Source organism: Ambystoma mexicanum, chromosome 6q (assembly GCF_040938575.1).
Source record: "Ambystoma mexicanum isolate Mex_15411 chromosome 6q, UKY_AmexF1_1, whole genome shotgun sequence".
NCBI lineage: Eukaryota > Metazoa > Chordata > Amphibia > Caudata > Ambystomatidae > Ambystoma > Ambystoma mexicanum.
Genome location: NC_090937.1, coordinates 930,856,563 through 930,883,718, shown reverse-complemented (window position 1 = coordinate 930,883,718; position 27,156 = coordinate 930,856,563). Strand labels below are relative to the sequence as shown.

At 46.0% G+C, this 27,156-nt stretch overlaps 1 protein-coding gene across 4 annotated transcripts in view; it reads left to right on the top strand.

Moving 5' to 3' along the window:
• ASB5 (ankyrin repeat and SOCS box containing 5) overlaps positions 1 to 27,156 on the top strand; it is a 554,925-nt gene that overhangs the window by 234,403 nt on the left and 293,366 nt on the right. Inside the window, exon 1 of one of the 4 annotated variants that reach the window (XM_069631445.1) lies at positions 6,118 to 6,214. The exons of 2 other annotated variants lie outside the window; for them this stretch is intronic. In XM_069631445.1, the coding sequence (XP_069487546.1) occupies positions 6,154 to 6,214 (61 nt within the window). In that variant the 5' untranslated portion in view covers positions 6,118 to 6,153. One more of the 4 variants, XM_069631446.1, reaches the window with a different exon arrangement.

Sequence of the window (27,156 nt, the reverse complement as noted above, 5' to 3'; positions counted from 1 at the left end):
TCCGTTCTGCCACCCAGCACTTTCGTTTCAAGGCCGCAAGTTCAAAGTCATACCAGGTGTTACGCTTAGAGGCAGGTTTCAGGCGATCCTCATGACTGGTGCAAGAATGTCAAGAGTATTGGTGATGGAAAGGTGGAGGTTGCTGAGAGCAGAGTCAGAGGTAGTATCAGTGGTAGGGGTTGAGGGGGGAGAAGGTGGAAGCTAAGGCAGCAGCTGACACTCGTTTCATCAGGCGGATGTTCGTGAACGAGGTTGGCAGGGCTTTTTGCAGGGCGGGCAGAGGGCCAAAGGGACCCTGGTGGGAGGAGAGGAAAGAATGGTCTGACCAGGAGAGAGGGGGGACTAGTGGGCGGGGAGAGGCCAGAGTGTATGAGAGTGTGTCCAGCTCAGTGGGTTGGCCCAGAAGGGTGAATGGAGAGGGAAAGAGGTGCAGAGGCCAGTGAAGAGAGTGGATGCAGAGCCAGCAGAGTCCAGTTGGATGTAGAAATCACCCAGGAGGAGGAGGTTGGAGGTGTATGAAAGGGAGAGCAGAAATCCGCCCATTCAGAGAGGAACAGGATGGTGGCGCCTGGAGGTGTTTGTTGACTCAGCGGGCGTTAAGAGTCACCAGATGGAGGAGGTCTCTGCCTTTCAAGGTTTTCTGAGGTGCTGTACAGGGGTGTGGTACACCAGTCAGAGGAGGGAGAGAGAGTGTAATGGGGGAGATGCAGGAGAAGAAAGGAAGTTAATGAGAGAAGGCAGGATCCAGTCAAAGAGAGGGAGGTTGGGTAGTGGACCCTGAACCAGGATAGTGCCTGTGTGATAGACATTAACGAAGCTACGAGAGGATGAGAAGCCGGCCAAGAGGACTTCCCACTTCGTGCCACCGTTAATGGTAGAGGATGTGGAAGGAGAGAGAGTGGAGATGAGGTGGGGGTCCATAGGTCTGGTGAGGGGACAGAGAAGAGGATATAACTGAAAACCTCTCTGGAGGAAGCACTGACATAGATTTCTGTGATGGGAAGTCCAGGGTTTGCACTCAAGATGTCTTTTTTGTGCTTTTTTCTACCGGACTTCGTGAGAGAGGGGGAATAGGTGATAGTGTAGCAGTTAGAGAAAAAGAGCCATAGGGGCGGCAGAGGTTAGTCGAGGAATGAAAGAAGAGTGGCTGCACAGCACAGTTCTAGCTGAACTCACCAGGTGCCCTAGTGGAAGTAGTCACAAAGGTATAAATGCAATCCAGAAACAAATAGAATATCAAGAGATAAGAGGTGCACAGATGTAAAAGTACACACAACCTAAAATCGATTTTTTTTTAAAGAGGCACTGATGCAATGCAAGAGAGGTGCACAGATGTAAAAAAGTACACGCAACCTAAACTAGATTTTTTTTAAAGAGGCACAGATGCAGTGCCAGAGAGGTGCACAAATGCAAAAAGTACACACAACATAAAATCCATTTTTTTTTTAAAGAGGCACAGATGCAATGCAAGAGGTGCACAGATGTAGAAAGTGCACACAACATAAAATATGTTTTTTTTATTTAAAGGGCACAGATGCAGCGTGAGGAGATGTAGATTAGTAGAGTAAAATAAGACAGAGTACAAAAGGTTCAGGAGGATTGGTGGAGGTGGCAGTTAAAGAGTTCAGACATCAATCACTTCTAGCAATGCAGGGAGCGTAGATGCCCAAGGATCAAGTCTGGAGGCCGAGGCATAGTTTGTGGGGGGACCTCCAGGCACAGACAGGGTCTTAGATGTGGGCTTAGATGTGGGCCTTTGATGAAGGGGCCGGCCTTTGCCTGTCAGAGCCCCTGATCAGCTGAAATAGGAATGAGGCAGCCAATTGAAGAGGGAGCAGGTTTCAGGCAATGGATGGCTCCTCTGCACTAGGCAGGGGCGGCCATCTTAGAGAGTGCACACAAGCAGCCATGGTAATGCAAGAAATACTAATGTGCGTCTTAGACAAATTTAAACAACACGGATGTCTTAGTAGAATAAACGCTTCGATGTAAATTCAAATGAGTAATTACAATTACTGCTCTAATTTAGAGTGCATTGCACACTCGGCTGCGACTCTTGCAATAAGTGAAAATCAATTTGAGATAAGTTGTAGAAGAAGTCCTTTTCAGATTTCAAATCCCCATTGGGCTTACCTTGCAGCAGTACTGCTACAGATGAAGCCAGGAAGGTGGGAGCTGATGGGTGCACAATGGTTCTGCGTCTGCTTTGTCTGAATAAGTGTATAATTGCATATTAGCACCTTTGCTCTTTATTCTATACATTGCTGATATACCCTGTGACGATCCTTCAGATAGCGTCACTTCTCCCCAGGAGGGAAACCCTTTCCATGAGGAGTGGGAGGTGAGGCTGCTAAGCAATAGTCTCCTTAGGGGTGATAACAAGCGTGAGGATATCATGAAGAGAGACTCCTCTCCTGGTGGTGACGCGATTGGGAGGCATCGGCCCTTTAAACTCCAACCTCGTAGGTTGATGTGAATGCTTGAATCTTCTACACATAAGCTCACGTCTGAAACTATGAGTTATTGTGAAATATTGAACCATCCTGATGTCATAGGTACAGGGATGAAGAAGATCTTGAAAAAGCTGCAATCGAGAGGGACGAAGGCTCAATCAGCTGCTGTCAATTGGACTGATGTTACGCTGGGGTTGTGCCCGCTATTTAAACTGAATGGCAAAGAAGGACTGTGTTCTTCATCATCCTCTGATCCGTCCAGCGATGGCCCGTGCAGTTCGGGTATGCTGAGAGTTGCTGTACGTCCAGAAAAAGAACCCAGTGACCGAGGGGGCCGCATCGAAGCCCGTAAGGCTGAACTTGGGGTTCGGGAGACTGCAGCGAGGAACGTCTCTAAAGCTGAAGATAGGAGCAGCAGTACACCCGAGAAGAGTCTTGCGAGTCAGTTGGGAACTGGCGTGGTGAACCTGGAGGGACAGAAAGATGGTGGATCGACCTATAGTGCGTGGACCGTTAGGTCTAACAACGGTGCCGAGACCGCCTACCGTAGCCTACAGCAGAGCCACGTAGGTGAATGTGTGACGAGTGCAAGTAACTAACGGTGGTGGCGCGACCTGTCGTGGGTGGCCCGAAGGGTTCAACAACTACACCGAGACTGCCAGCCATAACTGGTCGTGGAGAGAAACAGACTTCAGAAAAAGTGTGAAGGAAGAAATTGAAGTAGAAAGAGTAGAACCGCGACCCTTGGTGAAACTGGTGAAGAGTTCCCCGAGAACAGGTATAAATCAGGAAGGGGGCCGGAAAGATGCAAGACTGTAAACTGTAAAGAAGCAGATAGAGGAGTGAATCACTTTGTAACACAATTGCCTGTACATTTCCACAAGAGTGTGGTGCTGGAGAGTCGAAATGGACTCAGGGAGCATCTTCGTCATCCCAGTGTAGGCATAACGAAGAATATAAAGAAAGTCGAGTCTGTGAAATCCTTTGTAATGGAATTACAAGTATTGCTGAGAACTGTGAGAGGCATTTGGGTACCAGCTAGGAGAAGGGAGTTATTCTCCGAGCTCCACGAGAATCCTGTAGAACTGTTTTGTTTTCTGTTGGGTTACAAAACGGCCAGACATTTTAGGGAACATTTTGGCTTTGAACAACCTGCAAGTCTTTGGGATGCTTTACATCCAGGAGAAGGGAGTCATTCTCCTGGGCTACGAGCAGGAGCAGAACTTTATATTGTTATTGTAGTGACAGGGATAGCATAGGAGCCTTTTTGACTGGGACAGTGCCTTTTCATTCGGGGACTTACACAGACTTCCTGATGAGCACCCGAGTTTCTTTAGTTTAGGTAGGGAAACCCCATTAGAGTTAATGACAGATAGGTTTATTTTTCTGTTAAATAAAACTCTACAGCTACCATCATGGCACCACCTGGTTAGTCCCGTCATTCCTTGTCACCACAAAGCAAAGTATTAGAACCAATTTATAATTTCCTGCCTAAAATTAAGGAATATCCAAATGCCGTGGATAGGATGCACAGATGATATCCTCATAGGGGACGAAACACACGTAGGACTTAAAGATCTTTGTTGGCCATTTTAAAATATTCCAAGGATAAAGTATTCATTATAGAAAAACGAAAATAATGTATTTTGGATACAAAAATAAGTCTACTTGCACTAAATGGCTATTCAGCAACACTAACCTGGAATTAGTTGATTCTTATACGTATTTGGGTGCTTTGATAACGAAAACAAAAGGTGAGGTATTGAATGAAAAAAGATGTACATCTAAGGCCATCTCTAAAATGGCACCTATTATTAATTTTATAAAACAATATGGAGGATATCGTCTGAAGGGATTGATATCAACCTGTAATCAAATTATTGTGCCATCTTTTCTATATGTTTATGAGGCTAGCCTGGCTTACGAATAGGTTTGGTTGGGCAAACCTGAAGCCAAAATATGGCGAAATAGGTTATGTGTAGCGAATTGTATTTCAGTTTATAATATGCATCTGGAACTGGGCTTAATATCCTTGAGTCTTATTGCACTAATTCGCAGAGGTAGGTTTGGTCTAAAAATACATACGTTTGTCCCCATCCCGATATTTACATTAATTCTTAAAGTTATGAGCGAAAATCAATGTTATTTATCTAATGAATTCCGTGTTCACTAAGAGTGTAAGTAATATCAATTAAGAACTACATATATTAAGAAAGCGAAGATGTGGGGCATGATTAGCAACAAGCAGAGTGTTTCTGGGAAAAATAGCACAGTTATATAAATACATAGATAGCAATGACGCCAAACAATATTTAATAAAATGTCCTTGCTTAGTTTTTAGACAAATGTATTACTACGTCTAAATGTGAAACCATGTTTGAGGGTGATGGTGCGTTGCATCGGTGTTCCTATGATGATTTTGTAAAAATCGTAATCAGTTGGAAACTATTAGACTTTTATTAACAGTATGCACAGAACTAATATCTGCCCGTTGTGTATATCTTGGGCAAGTTGTTCATTGTTATGCCTTGTTATGTTCAAGCAGTTCTTGGGAGTTGTATTGAAGGATAGCATATATCTCTTATTATAGCCTTGATTAAATTATGGAATTGCATTGAAAATAGGACCAAACAAATGATTATTTAACCTATGTTTGTGTTATTTTAAGAGATGTTTATAGTGTTTGTAAAGCATATTTGTAACGGATTCGCACTCTTAATGATAAATATATATGCCTGTATATGGATATTGTCCACCCCCTCTGCACCCACACACAGGACTGCTTATAAGCCCTCCAGTTTATTCTCTGACTGGTTGACGTCTGAGAGGGGGGGACTTATGGTCAGGGCTTGGAGTGCTGCAGGAGCTGATGCGCAAGAAGAAGAAGGAGGAGGATTTTGATCAGTGGAGAATATAGTGGCTGGCAACCTCCTTCTGCCAACCTGCTCCAGCATTCCCACATTCTTACATATACTACTTAATGGAAAGAGACACTCTAAGCCAGTGATGCACAGCATGCGTCCCGTGGGCCGAATGTGGCCCTTCAGGACATTATTTATGGCCCTCCAAGTCACATGAATTTTATGATGAAGTGTTGCATGACCTAAAGGTAGTTGGTCCGTCAATATCTATTTCTGTCATGGCAAGTGTCTGAAGCCTCTGTGGTCCAGTTTTTGTCTTTACATCCTCATACATGCAGTTTTACTTCTATTTAAAAACATGAGTTCAGTCCAATAATGCAAATAAATCAAAGTGGCTATACTATTAAAAGCCTCTATATAGAAACTAGTTGTGCGCCCATGCTCGAAGTCAACAGGCGGAACAGCACCTGCCAACACCATGCGACTGTTTCGACAATGCAGAGGTCATTCTTCTGGGGTGTTTTGCCTTTACAATAGCAGCCTACAGCTCCCTTCAACCCAAGCAATTGAAGAGTAAGCATACTAAATGTACCTGTTTACAAAGGTTTACTTTTTGAGGAACTGCTTACAGGTGAGGTGCGAAAAAATCAGTTCGCTGGGACCGAATGTAATGACTGGTTTGACATCCTCTGTCCGCATGTATTTTGTTTACCACAGGGAAGAGACAGGAAGTAGATCTCGGCTCTCTGTCCTCGCCCCCCCCCCCCCGCCTGTGCGGAAGCCCATATTGGGTTGTGGGCGGGAAAAGATGTGTCACATAGCAGACCATATCAAAGGATATGAGGGCTTTCCGTGCATATTACGATTATGTGGAGGTGCCCTGGGGAGACGGAGATTTAGGTACGGTATGAACCGTTAGTCCTTTATTGCGTAAGATGTGTGCGGGCATGTTTATACCTCACAAAGCGGTGTTTACAGAGCTGTGCCAGCGGCGGGCGCTTGTAGTGAAGATCAAGCAGATGGGATGAAGTGAGTGGAGGAACATTTTCCAAATATAGCACAATCGAGCCCGCTGCTAGTGAGCTGCTTAACATGATAACGACGACAACACTAAAAAACTGGCACTCGATGTGTTCGCTTAATGTGTTCACACTCCTTTTTCAAGCTCATCAGACTCGGTGGTGAGTTCACAATGACACATACGTTTGTTTTTTTGTATAGATTATTTTACTAAAGTACAAGTTAAACTTTCTGCGAGACGTTTTCAGCCCATTAAATGTATTGAAATAGCGGTGCATGGTACCTGCGCACCAGGCAACATAATGTGAAGAGATCATGTATAACGTACATATTTCCTAGAAGTTAATTTTGATGGCACTTGATTAATATATCTAGTATGAATACGTAATTACAGTTCCGTTTTTTCATTGTTTAACTTTGACGTTTTTTTGTGGGGGCGGGGGTTTATGGACGTATCTTCCCAGCATTCAGAAACAATCACTGGCAATCTCAAAAGTTTCGGCTTTTACGTATTCATGGGAATGGCACTTGCAAGGCACTATCGTAGTGGTATTTACTGGATATTGATGGTAGCAGGTGCAAAATGCTGTGGGTACATGGGCATCTAATAGCAGTGCCTGGCAAATGCATAATACTTATACACAAGCCAAAACTGTTTTCTTTGCCAATGCCTGTTTTTAAGAGGACATCAGTGAAGGACACGCATTGTGCTTATAAATCTAGTGACTGAAGGCAGACCTGGGCAAGACAATTTTATTACACCAGTAGCCGTTTACAACATTCTTAAAAGACTGCTTTGAAAAAACACTGGCAGGCTCTTCAAGTGCAAAGTTTGATGGTAAAGCGGGCTCAAAGAGTTCCCATGAGGAGGTGTTTTGGAGGGCGGGGGCAGAAACTGGGTGGGAATGGTCATATCGATTAGCACGGCCATGGGCAGTCAATGTGTGGATACAAGCTTTGTGTCACTCCTCTCCCTATCTCTACTTTAATGCAATCGTTTCGGCTTATAATAGCCCAAGCTAAAAACTGGGGATGCCCTGTGGACAAAGGTGTTGCTAATAGCTACCAGTAAGAGGGTTGAGTATACGTTGACATCAAGCGCGTTTCATCTGCACCAATCCTCACAACATTTTCAAGTTTTTCATTTATTTTATTTTCATTTATAAACGTACTGTATGCATTTCAAGTCGCTTCAAGACATCATTGACAACTGGGTCTTTTTGTAAAATAATCGAATATGTCTTACGATTTGATTGTGAGTGTCAATACATTTGCGAGATAGATCAATGACTTACTTTATTCTCCAAAGTATATATTAGGAGTTTTTTCAGAAGCTCTCTTGTGAGGGCTTATGACGACTAACTGTTAGTGATTGTGCAGGGTTTCCAACAAGTTAGTCTGGACTCTTATAATGTTAGTGTGGCTGAGGAGTCTGACTTCGGTTTTAGGAGGGGACGGGGTAGCACTCAGGTACAGCTATAAACATATTAGCACACAATAATGGAAGGTCTACGCAGTATAGTTACTGAAACATACTCTTTATTATAAAGTCAAACATCAAGGAATACCTACTGTCCAGGTATGTAAAAATAGTCACAAGTCTATACAAGACAAATAACACAATTTAAAGCGGTAGTTCATAACTGTACATGTATATGCAATGTTTAACTACACCTGTTGTCAGGTGGAACAGCTTGACGGGAAAGAGAAGCATGCGGTGTAACTTAGGACATTTGTTTTTATTGTAGGCCATGAAGAATCAGTGTGAGTGAGGGTTATTCACATTTTTCAGTGGGGTCTCTGCCATAGCAAGGGGTGGGGCAATGGGTGTAAAGTGTGTGTCTCTTACTCGTTGTACCTGGCATTCAGGATGGTTAAGTGTTTTATGTGAAAAGAGAGCATAGTGTGAATGGTGTATTAACGCCTGAACGTGTCCTGGGGGTAAGAAGGTGTCGGGGGGGAAATTCTGCCGGGGTCGGCTGGGCCGTCCGCAGACCTCCGGGCAGGGAGGCCCCAACTCCTCCCGTATATCCCAGATGAGATAGAGTATTAGACAAAAACGGCAGGGATGGGTCAAGCAGCGTACGCGTCCGTCCTAAAACACACACAATCGTAGGGCTCGCAGGCCCTTTTTACCTTAGTATGACGCGCTTCTTGCGTCACCTTGGAAAGTTAGCAAAAAACCTATCGCCACTCTTAATTGCTTGCTCGAGTGGTAGGGTTAGTATAGCATACGTATAGAGAACAATATTAGTGGACAAGGGTTAGTCAGGTGATATATCTGGGTTGTCCCTACAATTAGATACATGAGAATTGTTACATGAAGACCCCTGATGATTGGTTAATGTTAATGGCGTCAGTGATAGGAGCCCCATGTTCTGATTGGTGCGCCCGCGAGCTTCCCAGCCTGGGACCATCGCTGTTCCCAGCTCTCGGTGTACCTGTCATTTGCAACAATGTTTCACTATGGGTACGTGCAGACAATGTGAGGACTTATTCATAGCTGGAAGACCGACTACTCCCACTGTCGCAGATGTCCATTGAGCCTTTTAATTGTATCTGCCTATGTCTTGTAACGAGGGATCCAGACGCCTTCTTCCTCCTGGGCTTGGCATCCTGTCAGGTTCGGCTTGGTCACGTGAGGTGGGACCGTGTTTGAGGCAGAATTCTGCACAATTAATTTTGTTTTTCCACTGTGTGCCTGGTTTAATTTGCAGGTGTCACTTTAACGTTGGTGTGCGGCGTGCGAGGTTGCAACATCGTGCCCTTGATGGTCTGCTTTCGGAATGTGGGTTTGCAACATTGCGACCTTGGCTGTTTGCTTTCGCCGGGCTCATTCTGCAGGATCAGCAACCTGACTCTTGTTCTTTTAACGTCCATGGAAGCTCTTGCTTGCGGCCTACTTAGGCCTGGTGTATAAGTGGAACCGTTTGGTGCACAGGCGCTTTAGGTTACAGTACTATATTGTCTTATGACCAGTATCGTGTCTTCATTATATTTCTCATTGTGGCACCTGGTTTTAGGAGAAGCGTAAGCAAGCTCTTTAGATGAGTTCATGATGCGTCTTGCGTTTCTGCATTTTGAAAGCCTATGTGGAAAATAATAAAGATGCACGTCCGTGAGTATGTCTGTTGCCTACGTCATAGCACTGAGTATATTCTTCGTGTAGATTGGTGCGGGAGTGTCCAGTGTGTATATTTGTACAGGTGTGCTGACCGTTGGCTAGGTCGTCATGGCATCTCTAACGACGTGTAGGTTTTAGTCTAGTTGATCCGCGCCGCAGGTGTCGGCATGGCCAGGGCGGGCTGCTGGGCAGGCAGATGGACACATCCGTATGTTCCTGTACCAGGGTATTTGGTCGTCTGGTAGATGGGCAAACTCTTCTCGTGGCGGGTGCCTGGGTCTTGACCCTTTAGGCCAAGCGCGAGAGGTGAAGGACGGGAGCCTGGTCTTCCATTCTCCCACTTCAGTCCCCCCTCTGGTCGACTTGTCGACCACAAACATATCCTTTTCATTATCTCCTCTTACTCTCCATATCTTAGTTATTCCTCCTAAATGTCCATAGTGGTTCACATGATCTTCAAATGACCAATACATATATTCACAGGTTCCTCCAGGAGTACAGTATACCCATTTCCCTATGTAGCTCCTGGGGTTTCTTGGGTTCTCGATCTTCACCGATGGTGGGTCCAGATGGTTGGTGATGATCTGGTTGCGCAACTTCTCTCTCTCTTGTATTATTATGCCTGTGTGTTGGCCGTCATCTGCTGGCATCAAGGGGTGCATACCGACCATTTCAAGCAACTCGTCAGTGGTGCGTGCCTTCCGGGCCTTCCAAAATCTTATTATGATCATTGTAGCTCCAGCCAAAATAGTACAACCAACTATAATTTTCAGTCCATCTGACAGCCACGTTGGCATCCATGACCATAATAGTGAAAACCAGCTCTCATCCTTGTTCACACCGTTACTTTCATCCATCATTTTGAAGTGCATCTGGGCCAATTGTGAAACTGCTTCTGTCAGTGTACCATTGTCAGCATCGTTGGCAGGAATGAACGTGCAGCATGATTGTCCTATCTTTGCGCAAACTCCTCCTTCCATGGCTGTGAGGAGGTCCAATACATATCTGTTCTGGAGTGCTACCACCCTTATAGCTCGCAGCTCCTCTTTTATTGCGTTAAATCCATTTACTGTAGAATTGATGGTCATCATTAGTTCCCATCTAGTTATCTGGAGCCATTTTGCGTTTGCGTAAGCCTGCAGTCCCGGATGGATTATTGAGGAGAAGAACATTGCTGCTCTGCTGAATAGTCTGTGTTCTGGCGGGATTGAAGTGAGTGCCGTTTCCGACCTTCCCCACAGGTAATTTCCTGTCAGAGGTTCTCCTTGTCTTTTCCTTCTATTTAGGACAGTATCATTGCTGTTGGTCCTGTTCCCTTGCTCCTCCTGAGGTGGTGCAGATCTCTTCTTTCTCTTGTCCCCTTCATCCATTTTGGGAAAGTTCGCCACATTCACATGCTTCTGGGGTACCACTAGTGATGGTACATTGACGTGCACCATTGTGCACACACCATTCCACAGGGGAGGCAGTGTATGGTATGCCTTTTCTCCACAGGCCCAATAATGGTCCATTATTACTGCTGTTCCTGCTCCCCCCTCAGGTAACTCCATCACGCTTGCACAGTTGGTGTTGTATCCTACGTCCACCTCTCCTTTATGTTGGTAGCATACCTTAGGCGCAGTCAGCGGCAGTATTGTTATTGGGTCTTCATCCGTCTCTATCCACGTGAGCATGGGTACGTACTTGATCCACGTCGTCCAACATCTGTGGTTGTGTGCCTCGATAGTTGAGATAGTTTCTTTTGTCACCATGTTGCTGCCAATCACTCCTATCTCCCAATTGTTGTCCAGGTACACCTTCCCTGTTATCGTCACCAGTGGCCTCTCCCAACATCCTGGTTTACCAGGAACTTCAGTGGCGTACCAATCACATGGTAAATACTGCAGTGTTACTTTCTTTGTTTCCCCTTTTGCAGGACCACTTGTTATGTATTTGAATGCTTCAGCATGTAGACTGCTCTTGTGGTAACTCAAATAAGTCTTGAGGAAGTTGTTTTCATATGGGTATGAGTCTCGTGTTTTCCACACCATATGCACCACTGTCCCTTGGAATCTTCCTTTCGTTTGGAACAGTGCCAAGTATATTATGCATCGTGCTGTCTTTTCATCTATTTCCGTGGCAACAAATGTTCGAGAAGCGCTCATGGCGTATGGTATTAATGAGCAAACGTAGCAGCTGTCCTCTGTTGTCTGCTTACCAATGCGGGTCATGTGTTGGTACCATATGTTGTTTGAGACGTGTGCTGAATCTTGTATATAATTATCAATACCTTTATTATCTGAGTATGTGCTGCGTTTAACTCTATTTTGCTTGTGTGCAATTTTACTAGTATCACCTGACGTAACACCTGTTGCAGCTGGGGATGGGGGTGTATTAGGTTTGGGTGCAGCAATAAGATGAATAGCATAGCTGTACTGCCATACAGAGGCAGCCAAGAACCCGGTGATCATCAAAATCCCTATTATTTTTATTACATATGCTAATTTCACCGGCATTTTGCTCTTACCTTGCTGCAGTCCTGGCAGCGTATTCTTGCGACGTTAAAGTTGCCCGCCTGAAAATTCTCAATATGCTGGTTATTAAATGTTAGTTGTTGTTTTTTCTTTAAGCTCTCCCTATCAAATAGTCATTCAGTGCCCAGGCGAAGAGCTGTTCCCACGCTACTCTAAGCGATCTATCTCTTAGGACAGGCAAGTATGGGTGGAGGTGGGGCATTGAATATTCTATGGCCAAGAGGAATGCTGTGTAGTAGACACGTACCCTTCTCCTTTTCAGGTACGTTGGTCTTTTTATTTCATATACAAATTGGTGTGACAATTCTTCCGGGTATTTATCGTCTGAGGGTACCATCTACTCCTGGGCAGTGAATTTGTTAGTTATCTATTTTCTTAGCAATACAATAATACGCAGTTCCTGCATGTGCGAGAGAAAAGAAAAGAGAGCATTCACGTGTTTACATGTGTACATGTGCAAGGCAATGTCCTTCAGTTCAGTTATTACTGTAGTGGGGGTAGGGGTCAATGGGCAGGGGGTTTGGGCTCAACTGGCGGAAGTATTTTTACTCTTTGAGCGTGTGACCATGGGGTGGGCAGTATGGGGATCACCCCTTTCTTCTTCAGTTATTGTCTCTAGGGAATCTGGGGAGTGACAGGGTATGGGAACAATTGGGTCGTTGGCTGTGGTAGAACTCTCTTCCTCCGTTGGTGATGTTGTTGCTGTTCTCCCAATGGACCTGTCGGTGGCGCTGGGGCGGGTCTGGAGTTTGTAGATCTTTACATCGTGTAGGTGGTTCCAGGCACGCTTGTCCTGTAGCTTTACTGCTCTTGTTGATACTTCCTCTACCAGATGGGGGCCAGTAAATCGTGGACTATTCCATTTCCTGATGAAATTGCGAAGTAGTACGTGGTCACCTTTAGCAATTTTACACAGTCTTTCCTTTTCCAATTCTTTATCCGCGTCTTCTTGTTGATTGCTGTTAGACCCGCCCCGTGTGCGCTCGAGCTGTTGAGACACAAACACTACACTAGTAATCAAAGAAGACACATATTGGTACATTTCATCACCAAGAACACTCGCTGTGCTTTCGTGGTCAGTAAATGCTCTTGATGTTGGCGTTAGGGGAAGGTGCATTTGACGTCCGGTAACGACCTCGTGTGGGGTGAGGTGGTGGTCGGACCCTGGTCTATTCCTTAGCTCAAATAGGGCTAATGGAAGGCAATATAACCAACTCTTCTTTGTTTGCTGTATCTTTGCAATTGCCTCCTTTAATAGGCCATTCAGGCGTTCACATACACCGTAGGCCTGTGGGTGGTATGCACATGCAAATTTATGCTTTATGTTCAGCAAGGATGTGATGTGCTGGAACATTTCGTTTGCGAAATGTGGGCCATTGTCTGACCTTAACACCTCGCACACTCCCCACCTGGGGAAGACCTCCCTCACTAGGAATTTAGCTGCTCTAAATGCATCTGGGTGTGAACAGGGCCCTGCTTCAATCCACCTAGAGAATGGGCATACTACTACAATCATATACCTATTTCCTTGACATATGTTGATCATATCAACATAGTCAATATGGAGATGCCGGAAAGGTCCCTCTGGCCGGGGTATAGTACCTCTTATCACTTTTAGGGTATGGCCGGCCGTAAACTGTTGACATGTGAGACAATTGCTGATAAAATTTGACACATGAGAATTTAACTCGGGGCAGAACCAATCTTCTCTAATTCGTGCTGCAATTACTTCCTTGCCTGTGTGGGCTGGATGATGTAGTTGGCTCAGGGCGGTGTTCAAAAGTGCCAATGGTATTACAACCTTTCCAGTGCCACCCTGGCGCCATAGTGCGTCGGTTGGTGACATTGTGCATCCTCTTTTTACCCATATTTCTTTTTCGGCCATTGGTGCAGCCGCTTGTAGCTCCATAATCTGCGTGGCTGGGAGATGGGTGTACCCTTCTCTTATCAACATCTCCTTAGCCATTCCCCTCCCTCTCCCTCTCTGTGACTCTGGGGGGTTCCATATCTCACCAAAGTATGCAGCATACTTCGCATGTGCGTCTGCTGCTGCATTCCCCTTCGAGACGTGGTCTTCACCATTGGTGTGTGCGGTGCATTTTACTAGGGCTAATTCTTGGGGTCATTTATTACTTCAATTAGTTCAGCCAATAAGAGGGCATGTTGCACTGGAGTGCCATCAGCTCTCCTAAACCCTCTTCTTCTCCATTTCGACAGCCCTGAGTGGACAGTGGATGTAACATATGCGCTGTCGGAGTATATGGTCACTCGTTTGTCAAAGCTTTCCTTCAACGCCAAGATCAGTGCAACTAATTCCGCTGCTTGAGCGGAATAATGCTGTGGTAATTGTACACATTTCATAGCCACACACACCGGTACCTCCATCATTTTTACCACTGCTGCCCCAGTTCTCCTTATCCCATCCCTTTGATCGATAGTTGATGACCCATCAATAAACAAAAGCTCACCTCCCTCTAGTGCGTTTTCTTCAACCTTTCTAGTACATGAGTACATTTCAGTTATTTGCGTACAGTCATGGGCATAATCTCCCTCCTCAATTACTTCTGCTAGGAACCTTGCAGGGTTGACCGTGCTACATCTAACAATTGATAGTTCAGCTCTGGATAAAATGATCTCATAACCTGATGCCCTCTGCGTGGTTAGGGTGGACTTAGGTTTATTCAATATTGCAAATAGTGCATGTTCCACAAACAGTGTAGTTGGGCACCCCATGGTGATTGCTGATGCTTTTTCCACTGCAAAAGCAGCTGCAGCGAGACCTTGTTCGCAAGGGAAGTGACCTAACATCACAGGATCTAAGTGACCGCTGTAAAATGCTACTGGTTTGTAGCCAATGCTTGTTTTTTGAGCCAACACTGCTTTCATTACTGCTGAGTCGCAATGTGAAAATATAAAAAATTGTCGCTCATAGTCTGGGGATGCCAGTACTGGAGCAGTTGATATCGCATCTTTCAATTCATGAAAAGCCTCTTTCATTTCCATCGTCCACCCCAGCTTTTTCTCCCCTTTATTAGCTTCCCTTAACGCCTCAAGCAGGGGTCCTATGTACGAGCTGTAATCAAATACCCATGCTCTACAGTAGTTGCACAGCCCCAGGAATTGCTGCAGTTCCCTCACAGTTTGTGGCATTGGAGTGCTTGAAATGGCCTGTGCTCTTTGTGGTGCAATCTTTCTTCCATGTTGGGATATAAGTTGACCAATGTAAAGTACCTGTTCTTGACAGTACTGTATCTTTTCCATGTCTACCTTGTAACCTTTTTCAGCCAATATTGTCAACATCTTTAAGGAGTCCTCTCTGCATTTTCTTTTGTTTGTACTGCAAATTATTATGTCATCCACATACTGCAACACTGTGCTTTCCACTTCAATGTTACCCAAATCCATCTGTATTACTCTATTGAAAATTGAGGGTGATTCGCAATACCCTTGTGGCAATCTGGTATGCTTCCACTTTGTGTTTCTGTAAGTGAAGCTCGTCAGATCTTGTGAGTCTGGGTGCAATGGTATTGAGAAAAAAGCATTTTTAAGGTCGATCACTGTAAATCGTGATGCTTCTGCTGGAATGCCACACAATATTGTGGCCGGGTTTGCTGCTACGGGATATTCTGCTTCTACTATGTTGTTCAAGGGCCTGAGATCCTGTATGAAGCGCCAAGACCCCCCTTTAGCCTTGCGCACTGGGTACACAGCCGTGTTACATGGTGATTCTGAGGGGACCAATATGCCATTGTTTATAAGGGCCGTTATGGTTTCATATATGCCCTCATCTGCCTCTTTTGACAGTGGGTACTGTTTCACTCTGGGGAGTATTGCACCTTTTTTCAATTTTATCCTTACTCCCCCTATGCTTTTTATGCACCCCACGTCATAGGGGCTAGTAGTCCACAATGATTTGGGTACCTTTGACATATCCTCCTTAAAGAAGGGGACTGGGGTGCATGCGGGTGCCTCAAGTGCCATTGCAATTTTCTGTGCTACTTGTTTGTAAGCCACTCTTAGCCATATTTCTACACTCATCATGAACACCATTTCACCTTCCTCCTTTTCTTCTGAAAACAGCTCCTCATCTGACACCTGGGTCAGCCTACATCCTTCTGCTAGTGCTATCACTGCCCTCCATGCTCTTCCTTCTCTGTCTTGGGCATGTACAGCAATGTAATCAGCTGTTGCAATAATGCTCTCAATGTCCATTAAAACCACCTTTCCTTCTGGTTCATTAACAGGTGTTTCTGGTCTGAACAGATAGGCTGCTGGCCTCCTCCATATTTTCCCTTCTATCCCTGGCATCCATGCAAATGCCATATCTGTTCCATACTGGAATAGTTCGCCATCTACTGGCTCCGCCCTAATCGCTGTCTGTCCGCAGTATGCTTGCATAATCTGTCGTGCTGTGAGCATGTTAATCCCTGGAGTAGAGCAAATTATGCCGTCCTCAGTAAAGGAGATCGTCATATTCAACCTGTTCATTATGTCTCTCCCCAGTATATTTACTGGTGAGGCACTATAATATAGAAGTGGAACTGACAGATCATAATCTCCAATAGATAAGGGAATGTTATCAGTAAAGGGAACCAACCCTCTAGCCCCAGAGAATCCTTGGGTGTTCATGGCTTCGCCTGACATCTTAAATTTACCTTCCGTTATGCAAGACCGGGTCGCCCCGGTGTCAACAAGGAATGCTAATTTTTTGTCACCTATCGTTACCTCTATGCGTGGCTCCTCCGCACTATTAGGTGTTACTGACAGGATGGGACACACCAAGGCCGTCTGTGGGCTGTCCTATTGAGGGTACAACGATTGGCCATTTCCTGTGTAAGGGTTGTGCCCCAAGACCGTCACCCTACCCAGTTGAGTTTGTTGTGCTTGGGGTTGTTGTGTCATCGCTACCTGTTGTTGTGGCAGTGAATATGTCTGTGGCTGTTGTTGTGTTATTAGTTGTTGTTCATTTCCCTGTTGCAACGTCTGTTGTTGCTGTAGGCCCTGCTGTTCTTGTGAGGGCCTTGGTTGTCCCTGTTCACTCCATGATGGTGTTCCTGGTCTAACTCTACACGTGCGTGACATGTGCCCTAATAGTCCACAACTCCAACACACCAGTGGTTCCCTACTCTGCCATGGAAAGCTCCCTGTGTTGTCCTGGTATACTGGTTGCCCTGTGGGGTAGGGATTTCTAAGTCCTCCCACCTGCTGTTGGGTGTTATATCCGTATCCTCTCCCTCTCATAAATCCTCCTCTCCCCCTGTTATAATTATAATACCCAGCTCCTTGCATTGGGTGTCCTCCTCCCATGTTGGTTGTGTATGGTTGCAGTGGCGGGGCATGTTGTGTTACAGTCTGTGAAGGTGGAATTTGGGCGGAATCTTGTGCAGCCACTACTTGTGTGGGGCTTTGGGTTATTGTTGTGGGCGTAGTTATTAGTGCCCCTTCCATTGTGTATTTAGTAAGTTTTTTCTGTACTAGTTTAGCCTCTTCCGTTTTCCTGTCCTCTTCCTTTTTGTTTCATTTTACCTTGCCATGTCCTGCAATGATGCACTATAGTCAGTTGTATTTCTGGCCATGGTTTTGCTTCCATTCCCACTACTTTCTTTAGTTGTTTCTGAACTCCTTCTGGGAGCCCTTGTACTAGTATATGATAAAATATTGCTGGTGTTTTATCCCATTGCTCTCTAGTTTCCATGCGCCACTTCTCTTGGATCTCATGGATATAATCAACAGGATCTTCATTCTCACGCATCTTGCGGGAGGTAATTGCTCCTATGTCTGATGTGTCTGGGTACTGTACCCTCAGTGCCTGCCATAGTGCATGTCTGCAGTTTGCGAATGGTGCCCCATCATGAGATGTGTTTGTTATTGTTACCCCATGGAATCCCGCTCTCTTCCAAATGTCATCCGCTCTATCCCCTAATATTGATATTAAAAGGCCCTTTACATCTCCTACTGCCAGTTTCTGTCCTGCGGTGTGTTTTTCCATTTCATATATCCACTTACCCGCACCTCCACTTAATAATGGGAGCCTGCATTTTATATTTTCTTTATCTGTATGCTTCCAAGGGACATACTGTGGTCTAACCCCTCCTCTCTCCAAAAGCGGCATTAAGTTATGTCTCGTTTCACCCTTTACGTTCCATAATATCGAGTCCTCACACCCTTCCTCCTCTTCCCTTTCTCCTACATCTTCAATTTCGTCCTTATTACCCTTGCTCGTAACTCTTTCTTCTCCATCTTTTCCCCTTCTTCCATCATTTCCTGTATTTAATGTGGGCATGTGTATTCGTCTGTCCTGCCTGCGACTAGGGAGGTCTCTAAGCCGACATGCATAGGGTGTCAGTTCGTCTGTGAAGGGCGCGAGTTTTATTTTGCGTAACGAGCGTGAGGTGGTTGATCATGTAGGGTGCGATGGGGGAGGGCGTGATGGGGATGGGGATGGTGCGGCCTCATGTGTCTGCCTTTCCGCTATTCCTTGCTCTCCCTCCTCACTTCTCTCCAGATCATCCTTTCTCCTACTGATCCATGGTGAGTCTATGTTGGTCCGGGTGATGTATAGTTTATCTAAGCTTTCCCTTTCACTGTTTCTTCCTTCCTTCTCCACTCCTTCTTCTTCCTCACTACAAAAGTCAGCCATAAACGGCACCCCCCACTCTGTCTTTTTCCCCTTGATCGTTACTGTTTGTAAGTCTATTAGGTCCAGTTCTCCTTTTTCTCCTTCATCAACCGCTCCCCTTTGTGCTGATGTTGTTGCTACTTCTGTGTTTCTATATACATCCCCCCATGCTCCACTCTCCCTTCTCCTATCTTCTCTTTCTCCTTCATTTCTCTCCTCCATCTCCCTACTATTTTCCTCCCTTTTCCTTTTTAATTCCTCCATCACTTCACTACTCATCTGTTCCAATATTCTTTCATCCTCTTTCTTCCTTTCCCATTTCACCCTTTCTCTTTCTACTATACTCTCTATCACCCTCCCTTCTTCATATTTCTTAGTTGTTTCTGATAGTAACCTCCTCTTCCACATTGCCATTTCTTTTTCTTTTTCTTCTTCTTCCCTTTTCTTCTCTCGCAGCACTACTCTTGACACCCTTTCTGCTGCTGCTTTTACCCTTTCAGCTTCTCTCCTTTGCTCCTTATTCCGTTCCCTTATTTTTTCCAATTTGTTCTTACCTTCTTTCCTTTTCCTCGCTCTCTCTCTCTCCTCCCTCTCGAGCTGTTTGATCAATTCATTCTGCTCATCCCTTAGCTTTGCTAGTCGTTCCTCCAAAATCTCTTCCTTTTGTCGTAATAGCTCTTCCCCCCTCATTTCACTCTCCCTTGCATTATCCTCGTCTGTTTTCTTTACTACCTCCTTGTCTTCTCCTGTTAATGAACCTCGTAATTTTAATAATATCTGTGCAGCTACCCACTCATCATTTCCTATTTCCACAGTCTGGTCTTCTCCAGTCCTCCCCTCCCCTGCTGCCATCTTCCTATGAGCCACATATGGTGGAGGGCTGTATGCCGGGTTCGAGTATCCCTCAGCCGCCCTTAACTGTCCTCTTTCTATTTTTCCTAATTCTCTTAAAGGGTACAACCCCCCTCCCTCTGTTTTCACTCCCTGTGCTATGGGTATCTCGTTGCTCGGTTCCTTTTTTATGTCATCTGATGTATTATTCTTTTCTCCTCCCTCTCGTCCGTTCCCCGTGTTCTTTGGGTCTTCACTCCCCTTTTTCCCATCCTCTCCTTCCTCCTTAATCTCTTTCTCTTCCGGTGTTTCCCCCATAGTGAACATTCCATTTGGTCCTGGTCGGGACCCTTGGAACATCCTCCATAAGTTAAACACTTCCACATGGTTTGCCAACTTCTTCCCCTTGTATGTATTGTGCAGATGGTTTAGCAGTGAATGTTGGGCATATGGATCGAAGCTACCATTAGGCGGCCACAGTGTTAGCATTTTGTTATCCGTCCCCTGGGTCCATTCTATGCTATACTTAATCAGTTTCTCCCTATGGGGTGGCAGTGTTGTGCATTTGTGTTGTAGTGGGGTAGTGAGGGTGTTCCCCCACCCTCCCGATCCTGTCCCGTATGACATAGTAGCGCTCCACTTGTTACCCTTCCCCTATCTGGTAGCAGTTTATCTCACTAGCAGTTTACAATATACAACCTTATATCGTTTACCTGGCCCCGTAAGTCTGGGGACTTGCGATAGTCCGCTAAGGAAAATTATAAAAGATATGGTATTTTACATTTGTATATTTTCTTCTGTCTTTCTTTCTTTATACAACACCCTTACGGCCCCCTGCGGCCGAGGCGCACGTAGCCCCCTGCGGCTGCGTACCCCTTATGACACTCTTATACAGTCGTCCTATTTTCACGTGCTCCTCCCCCTTTTACACTTGCCGTGGCCGGCGTTCTCCGTGCGCAGCCACGTCCCCGTTTCGCCTTTCCCCGATCAACTCATTTGCCGTTTATCTCCGTTTCCACTCCCTTACCATATTTCTCTTCCCCACCACTCTCAAAACGAAGATGCCTTTCTCCTCGCGATATCCTATGAAAGCCCTACTGGTAATGTCACCGATCTCTTCGAGCTACTGGTAAGTTCTTCATATGTTCTTTAAGTTCAAAATACACTTGCAATCTACCCCCGTTAACCCTACAGCTGTCTTCCTGTCACTCCTTTAACAAGGTAATCAAATCAATAATATAATCGGACTGCGCACGCTGCGTCGCCTCGCGTGTGATACGCCCCTCAACAGGAGGGCTTAACCAGCCAATTATCTTCCGTATTGGGCAACTAACTAGCTACCGCCTACAGGGAAACGTCATCTACCTATCGAGTTTCTTGCTCGAACAATAGGGATCCTCATCTACTCATTGATCAATAAATGCCAAATCGTAGGAAACCACACACACCCACCCTTACATGTAGTCGCTACCTAGGCCAATCAGTTTCTACGAGCGGCCGCACGTGATGTTTTCGTGCTCCGCCCCCCTCTCTCGCGTGACGTAGCCGACTGCTCTCGCACTCGTTCCACTACCATTCATTCCATTGCCAACACTAAATTGTCAAACCTTCGCCGCGCACCTGTGCAACACCTCCCTCCTCCCTTATTTAATTCCTCCCCCCTCCCTCACAATTTCGCATTGCTTGTTGTGCGTGTCATGCTCACCAAGTTCTCTTGATGCGGGGTCGCTCGACTGCGTGCACCCCTCCAAGCGGCTCGTCACCTCCCCTCGTCTGGACCACGTCTGGACACTCGCCAACCGCGGGCGGGATACTTCTCAACTGGCTCCCGAGGGCCAATATCCGGATTGCGCTGTCCGGTCTTCTCGCAGCTCCGCGATGGTCCTGTAGTCCTCAGAAGGGGGCAACGGCAGAGGGGGCCGCGCCGCCGGGCCTCCTCGCAACGGGAGTGCCTGGAAAAAGTAAAAATAAAAGGCAGATCTTAAACAGATCTCAGCAGTGCCTCCAACTTGTCGGGGGGGGAAATTCTGCCGGGGTCGGCCGGGCCGTCCGCAGACCTCCGGGCAGGGAGGCCCCAACTCCTCCCGTATATCCCAGATGAGATAGAGTATGAGACACACGCAAGAAGCAAGGTGACTCTGCTGTTTATTAGACGAAAACGGCAGGGATGGGTCAAGGAGCGTACGCGTCCGTCCTGACACACACACAATCGTAGGGCTCGCAGGCCCTTTTTACCTTAGTATGACGCGCTTCTTGCGTCACCTTGGAAAGTTAGCAAAAAACCTATTGCCACTCTTAATTGGTTGCTCGAGTGGTAGGGTTAGTATAGCATACGTATAGAGAACAATATTAGTGGACAAGGGTTAGTCAGGTGATATATCTGGGTTGTCCCTACAATTAGATACATGAGAATTGTTACATGAAGACCCCTGATGATTGGTTAATGTTAATGGCGTCAGTGATAGGAGCCCCATGTTCTGATTGGTGCGCCCGCGAGCTTCCCAGCCTGGGACCATCGCTGTTCCCAGCTCTCGGTGTACCTGTCATTTGCAACAATGTTTCACTATGGGTACGTGCAGACAATGTGAGGACTTATTCATAGCTGGAAGACCGACTACTCCCACTGTCGCAGATGTCCATTGAGCCTTTTAATTGTATCTGCCTATGTCTTGTAACGAGGGATCCAGACGCCTTCTTCCTCCTGGGCTTGGCATCCTGTCAGGTTCGGCTTGGTCACGTGAGGTGGGACCGTGTTTGAGGTGAATTCTGCACAATTAATATTGTTTTTCCACTGTGTGCCTGGTTTAATTTTCAGGTGTCACTTTAACGTTGGTGTGCGGCGTGCGAGGTTGCAACATCGTGCCCTTGATGGTCTGCTTTCGGAATGTGGGTTTGCAACATTGCAACCTTGGCTGTTTGCTTTCGCCGGGCTCATTCTGCAGGATCAGCAACCTGACTCTTGTTCTTTTAACGTCCATGGAAGCTCTTGCTTGCGGCCTACTTAGGCCTGGTGTATAAGTGGAACCGTTTGGTGCACAGGCGCTTTAGGTTACAGTACTATATTGTCTTATGACCAGTATCGTGTCTTCATTATATTTCTCATTGTGGCACCTGGTTTTAGGAGAAGCGTAAGCAAGCTCTTTAGATGAGTTCATGATGCGTCTTGCGTTTCTGCATTTTGAAAGCCTATGTGGAAAATAATAAAGATGCACGTCCGTGAGTATGTCTGTTGCCTACGTCATAGCACTGAGTATATTCTTCGTGTAGATTGGTGCGGGAGTGTCCAGTGTGTATATTTGTACAGGTGTGCTGACCGTTGGCTAGGTCGTCATGGCATCTCTAACGACGTGTAGGTTTTAGTCTAGTTGATCCGCGCCGCAGGTGTCGGCATGGCCAGGGCGGGCTGCTGGGCAGGCAGATGAACACATCCGTATGTTCCTGTACCAGGGTATTTGGTCGTCTGGTAGATGGGCAAACTCTTCTCGTGGCGGGTGCCTGGGTCTTGACCCTTTAGGCCAAGCGCGAGAGGTGAAGGACGGGAGCCTGGTCTTCCATTCTCCCACTTCAGTCCCCCCTCTGGTCGACTTGTCGACCACAAACATATCCTTTTCATTATCTCCTCTTACTCTCCATATCTTAGTTATTCCTCCTAAATGTCCATAGTGGTTCACATGATCTTCAAATGACCAATACATATATTCACAGGTTCCTCCAGGAGTACAGTATACCCATTTCCCTATGTAGCTCCTGGGGTTTCTTGGGTTCTCGATCTTCACCGATGGTGGGTCCAGATGGTTGGTGATGATCTGGTTGCGCAACTTCTCTCTCTCTTGTATTATTATGCCTGTGTGTTGGCCGTCATCTGCTGGCATCAAGGGGTGCATACCGACCATTTCAAGCAACTCGTCAGTGGTGCGTGCCTTCCGGGCCTTCCAAAATCTTATTATGATCATTGTAGCTCCAGCCAAAATAGTACAACCAACTATAATTTTCAGTCCATCTGACAGCCAAGATGGCATCCATGACCATAATAGTGAAAACCAGCTCTCATCCTTGTTCACACCGTTACTTTCATCCATCATTTTGAAGTGCATCTGGGCCAATTGTGAAACTGCTTCTGTCAGTGTACCATTGTCAGCATCGTTGGTAGGAATGAACGTGCAGCATGATTGTCCTATCTTTGCGCAAACTCCTCCTTCCATGGCTGTGAGGAGGTCCAATACATATCTGTTCTGGAGTGCTACCACCCTTATAGCTCGCAGCTCCTCTTTTATTGCGTTAAATCCATTTACTGTAGAATTGATGGTCATCATTAGTTCCCATCTAGTTATCTGGAGCCATTTTGCGTTTGCGTAAGCCTGCAGTCCCGGATGGATTATTGAGGAGAAGAACATTGCTGCTCTGCTGAATAGTCTGTGTTCTGGCGAGATTGAAGTGAGTGCCGTTTCCGACCTTCCCCACAGGTAATTTCCTGTCAGAGGTTGTCCTTGTCTTTTCCTTCTATTTAGGACAGTATCATTGCTGTTGGTTCTGTTCCCTTGCTCCTCCTGAGGTGGTGCAGATCTCTTCTTTCTCTTGTCCCCTTCATCCATTTTGGGAAAGTTCGCCACATTCACATGCTTCTGGGGTACCACTAGTGATGGTACATTGACGTGCACCATTGTGCACACACCATTCCAGAGGGGAGGCAGTGTATGGTATGCCTTTTCTCCACAGGCCCAATAATGGTCCATTATTACTGCTGTTCCTGCTCCCCCCTCAGGTAACTCCATCACGCTTGCACAGTTGGTGTTGTATCCTACGTCCACCTCTCCTTTATGTTGGTAGCATACCTTAGGCGCAGTCAGCGGCAGTATTGTTATTGGGTCTTCATCCGTCTCTATCCACGTGAGCATGGGTACGTACTTGATCCACGTCGTCCAACATCTGTGGTTGTGTGCCTCGATAGTTGAGATAGTTTCTTTTGTCACCATGTTGCTGCCAATCACTCCTATCTCCCAATTGTTGTCCAGGTACACCTTCCCTGTTATCGTCACCAGTGGCCTCTCCCAACATCCTGGTTTACCAGGAACTTCAGTGGCGTACCAATCACATGGTAAATACTGCAGTGTTACTTTCTTTGTTTCCCCTTTTGCAGGACCACTTGTTATGTATTTGAATGCTTCAGCATGTAGACTGCTCTTGTGGTAACTCAAATAAGTCTTGAGGAAGTTGTTTTCATATGGGTATGAGTCTCGTGTTTTCCACACCATATGCACCACTGTCCCTTGGAATCTTTCTTTCGTTTGGAACAGTGCCAAGTATATTATGCATCGTGCTGTCTTTTCATCTATTTCCGTGGCAACAAATGTTCGAGAAGCGCTCATGGCGTATGGTATTAATGAGCAAACGTAGCAGCTGTCCTCTGTTGTCTGCTTACCAATGCGGGTCATGTGTTGGTACCATATGTTGTTTGAGACGTGTGCTGAATCTTGTATATAATTATCAATACCTTTATTATCTGAGTATGTGCTGCGTTTAACTCTATTTTGCTTGTGTGCAATTTTACTAGTATCACCTGACGTAACACCTGTTGCAGCTGGGGATGGGGGTGTATTAGGTTTGGGTGCAGCAATAAGATGAATAGCATAGCTGTACTGCCATACAGAGGCAGCCAAGAACCCGGTGATCATCAAAATCCCTATTATTTTTATTACATATGCTAATTTCACCGGCATTTTGCTCTTACCTTGCTGCAGTCCTGGCAGCGTATTCTTGCGACGTTAAAGTTGCCCGCCTGAAAATTCTCAATATGCTGGTTATTAAATGTTAGTTGTTGTTTTTTCTTTAAGCTCTCCCTATCAAATAGTCATTCAGTGCCCAGGCGAAGAGCTGTTCCCACGCTACTCTAAGCGATCTATCTCTTAGGACAGGCAAGTATGGGTGGAGGTGGGGCATTGAATATTCTATGGCCAAGAGGAATGCTGTGTAGTAGACACGTACCCTTCTCCTTTTCAGGTACGTTAGTCTTTTTATTTCATATACAAATTGGTGTGACAATTCTTCCGGGTAGTTATCGTCTGAGGGTACCATCTACTCCTGGGCAGTGAATTTGTTAGTTATCTATTTTCTTAGCAATACAATAATACGCAGTTCCTGCATGTGCGAGAGAAAAGAAAAGAGAGCATTCACGTGTTTACATGTGTACATGTGCAAGGCAATGTCCTTCAGTTCAGTTATTACTGTAGTGGGGGTAGGGGTCAATGGGCAGGGGGTTTGGGCTCAACTGGCGGAAGTATTTTTACTCTTTGAGCGTGTGACCATGGGGTGGGCAGTATGGGGATCACCCCTTTCTTCTTCAGTTATTGTCTCTAGGGAATCTGTGGAGTGACAGGGTATGGGAACAATTGGGTCGTTGGCTGTGGTAGAACTCTCTTCCTCCGTTGGTGATGTTGTTGCTGTTCTCCCAATGGACCTGTCGGTGGCGCTGGGGCGGGTCTGGAGTTTGTAGATCTTTACATCGTGTAGGTGGTTCCAGGCACGCTTGTCCTGTAGCTTTACTGCTCTTGTTGATACTTCCTCTACCAGATGGGGGCCAGTAAATCGTGGACTATTCCATTTCCTGATGAAATTGCGAAGTAGTACGTGGTCACCTTTAGCAATTTTACACAGTGTTTCCTTTTCCAATTCTTTATCCGCGTCTTCTTGTTGATTGCTGTTAGACCTGCCCCGTGTGCGCTCGAGCTGTTGAGACACAAACACTACACTAGTAATCAAAGAAGACACATATTGGTACATTTCATCACCAAGAACACTCGCTGTGCTTTCGTGGTCAGTAAATGCTCTTGATGTTGGCGTTAGGGGAAGGCGCATTTGACGTCCGGTAACTACCTCGTGTGGGGTGAGGTGGTGGTCGGACCCTGGTCTATTCCTTAGCTCAAATAGGGCTAATGGAAGGCAATATAACCAACTCTTCTTTGTTTGCTGTATCTTTGCAATTGCCTCCTTTAATAGGCCATTCAGGCGTTCACATACACCGTAGGCCTGTGGGTGGTATGCACATGCAAATTTATGCTTTATGTTCAGCAAGGATGTGATGTGCTGGAACATTTCGTTTGCGAAATGTGGGCCATTGTCTGACCTTAACACCTCGCACACTCCCCACCTGGGGAAGACCTCCCTCACTAGGAATTTAGCTGCTCTAAATGCATCTGGGTGTGAACAGGGCCCTGCTTCAATCCACCTAGAGAATGGGCATACTACTACAATCATATACCTATTTCCTTGACATATGTTGATCATATCAACATAGTCAATATGGAGATGCCGGAAAGGTCCCTCTGGCCGGGGTATAGTACCTCTTATCACTTTTAGGGTATGGCCGGCCGTAAACTGTTGACATGTGAGACAATTGCTGATAAAATTTGACACATGAGAATTTAACTCGGGGCAGAACCAATCTTCTCTAATTCGTGCTGCAATTACTTCCTTGCCTGTGTGGGCTGGATGATGTAGTTGGCTCAGGGCGGTGTTCAAAAGTGCCAATGGTATTACAACCTTTCCAGTGCCACCCTGGCGCCATAGTGCGTCGGTTGGTGACATTGTGCATCCTCTTTTTACCCATATTTCTTTTTCGGCCATTGGTGCAGCCGCTTGTAGCTCCATAATCTGCGTGGCTGGGAGATGGGTGTACCCTTCTCTTATCAACATCTCCTTAGCCATTCCCCTCCCTCTCCCTCTCTGTGACTCTGGGGGG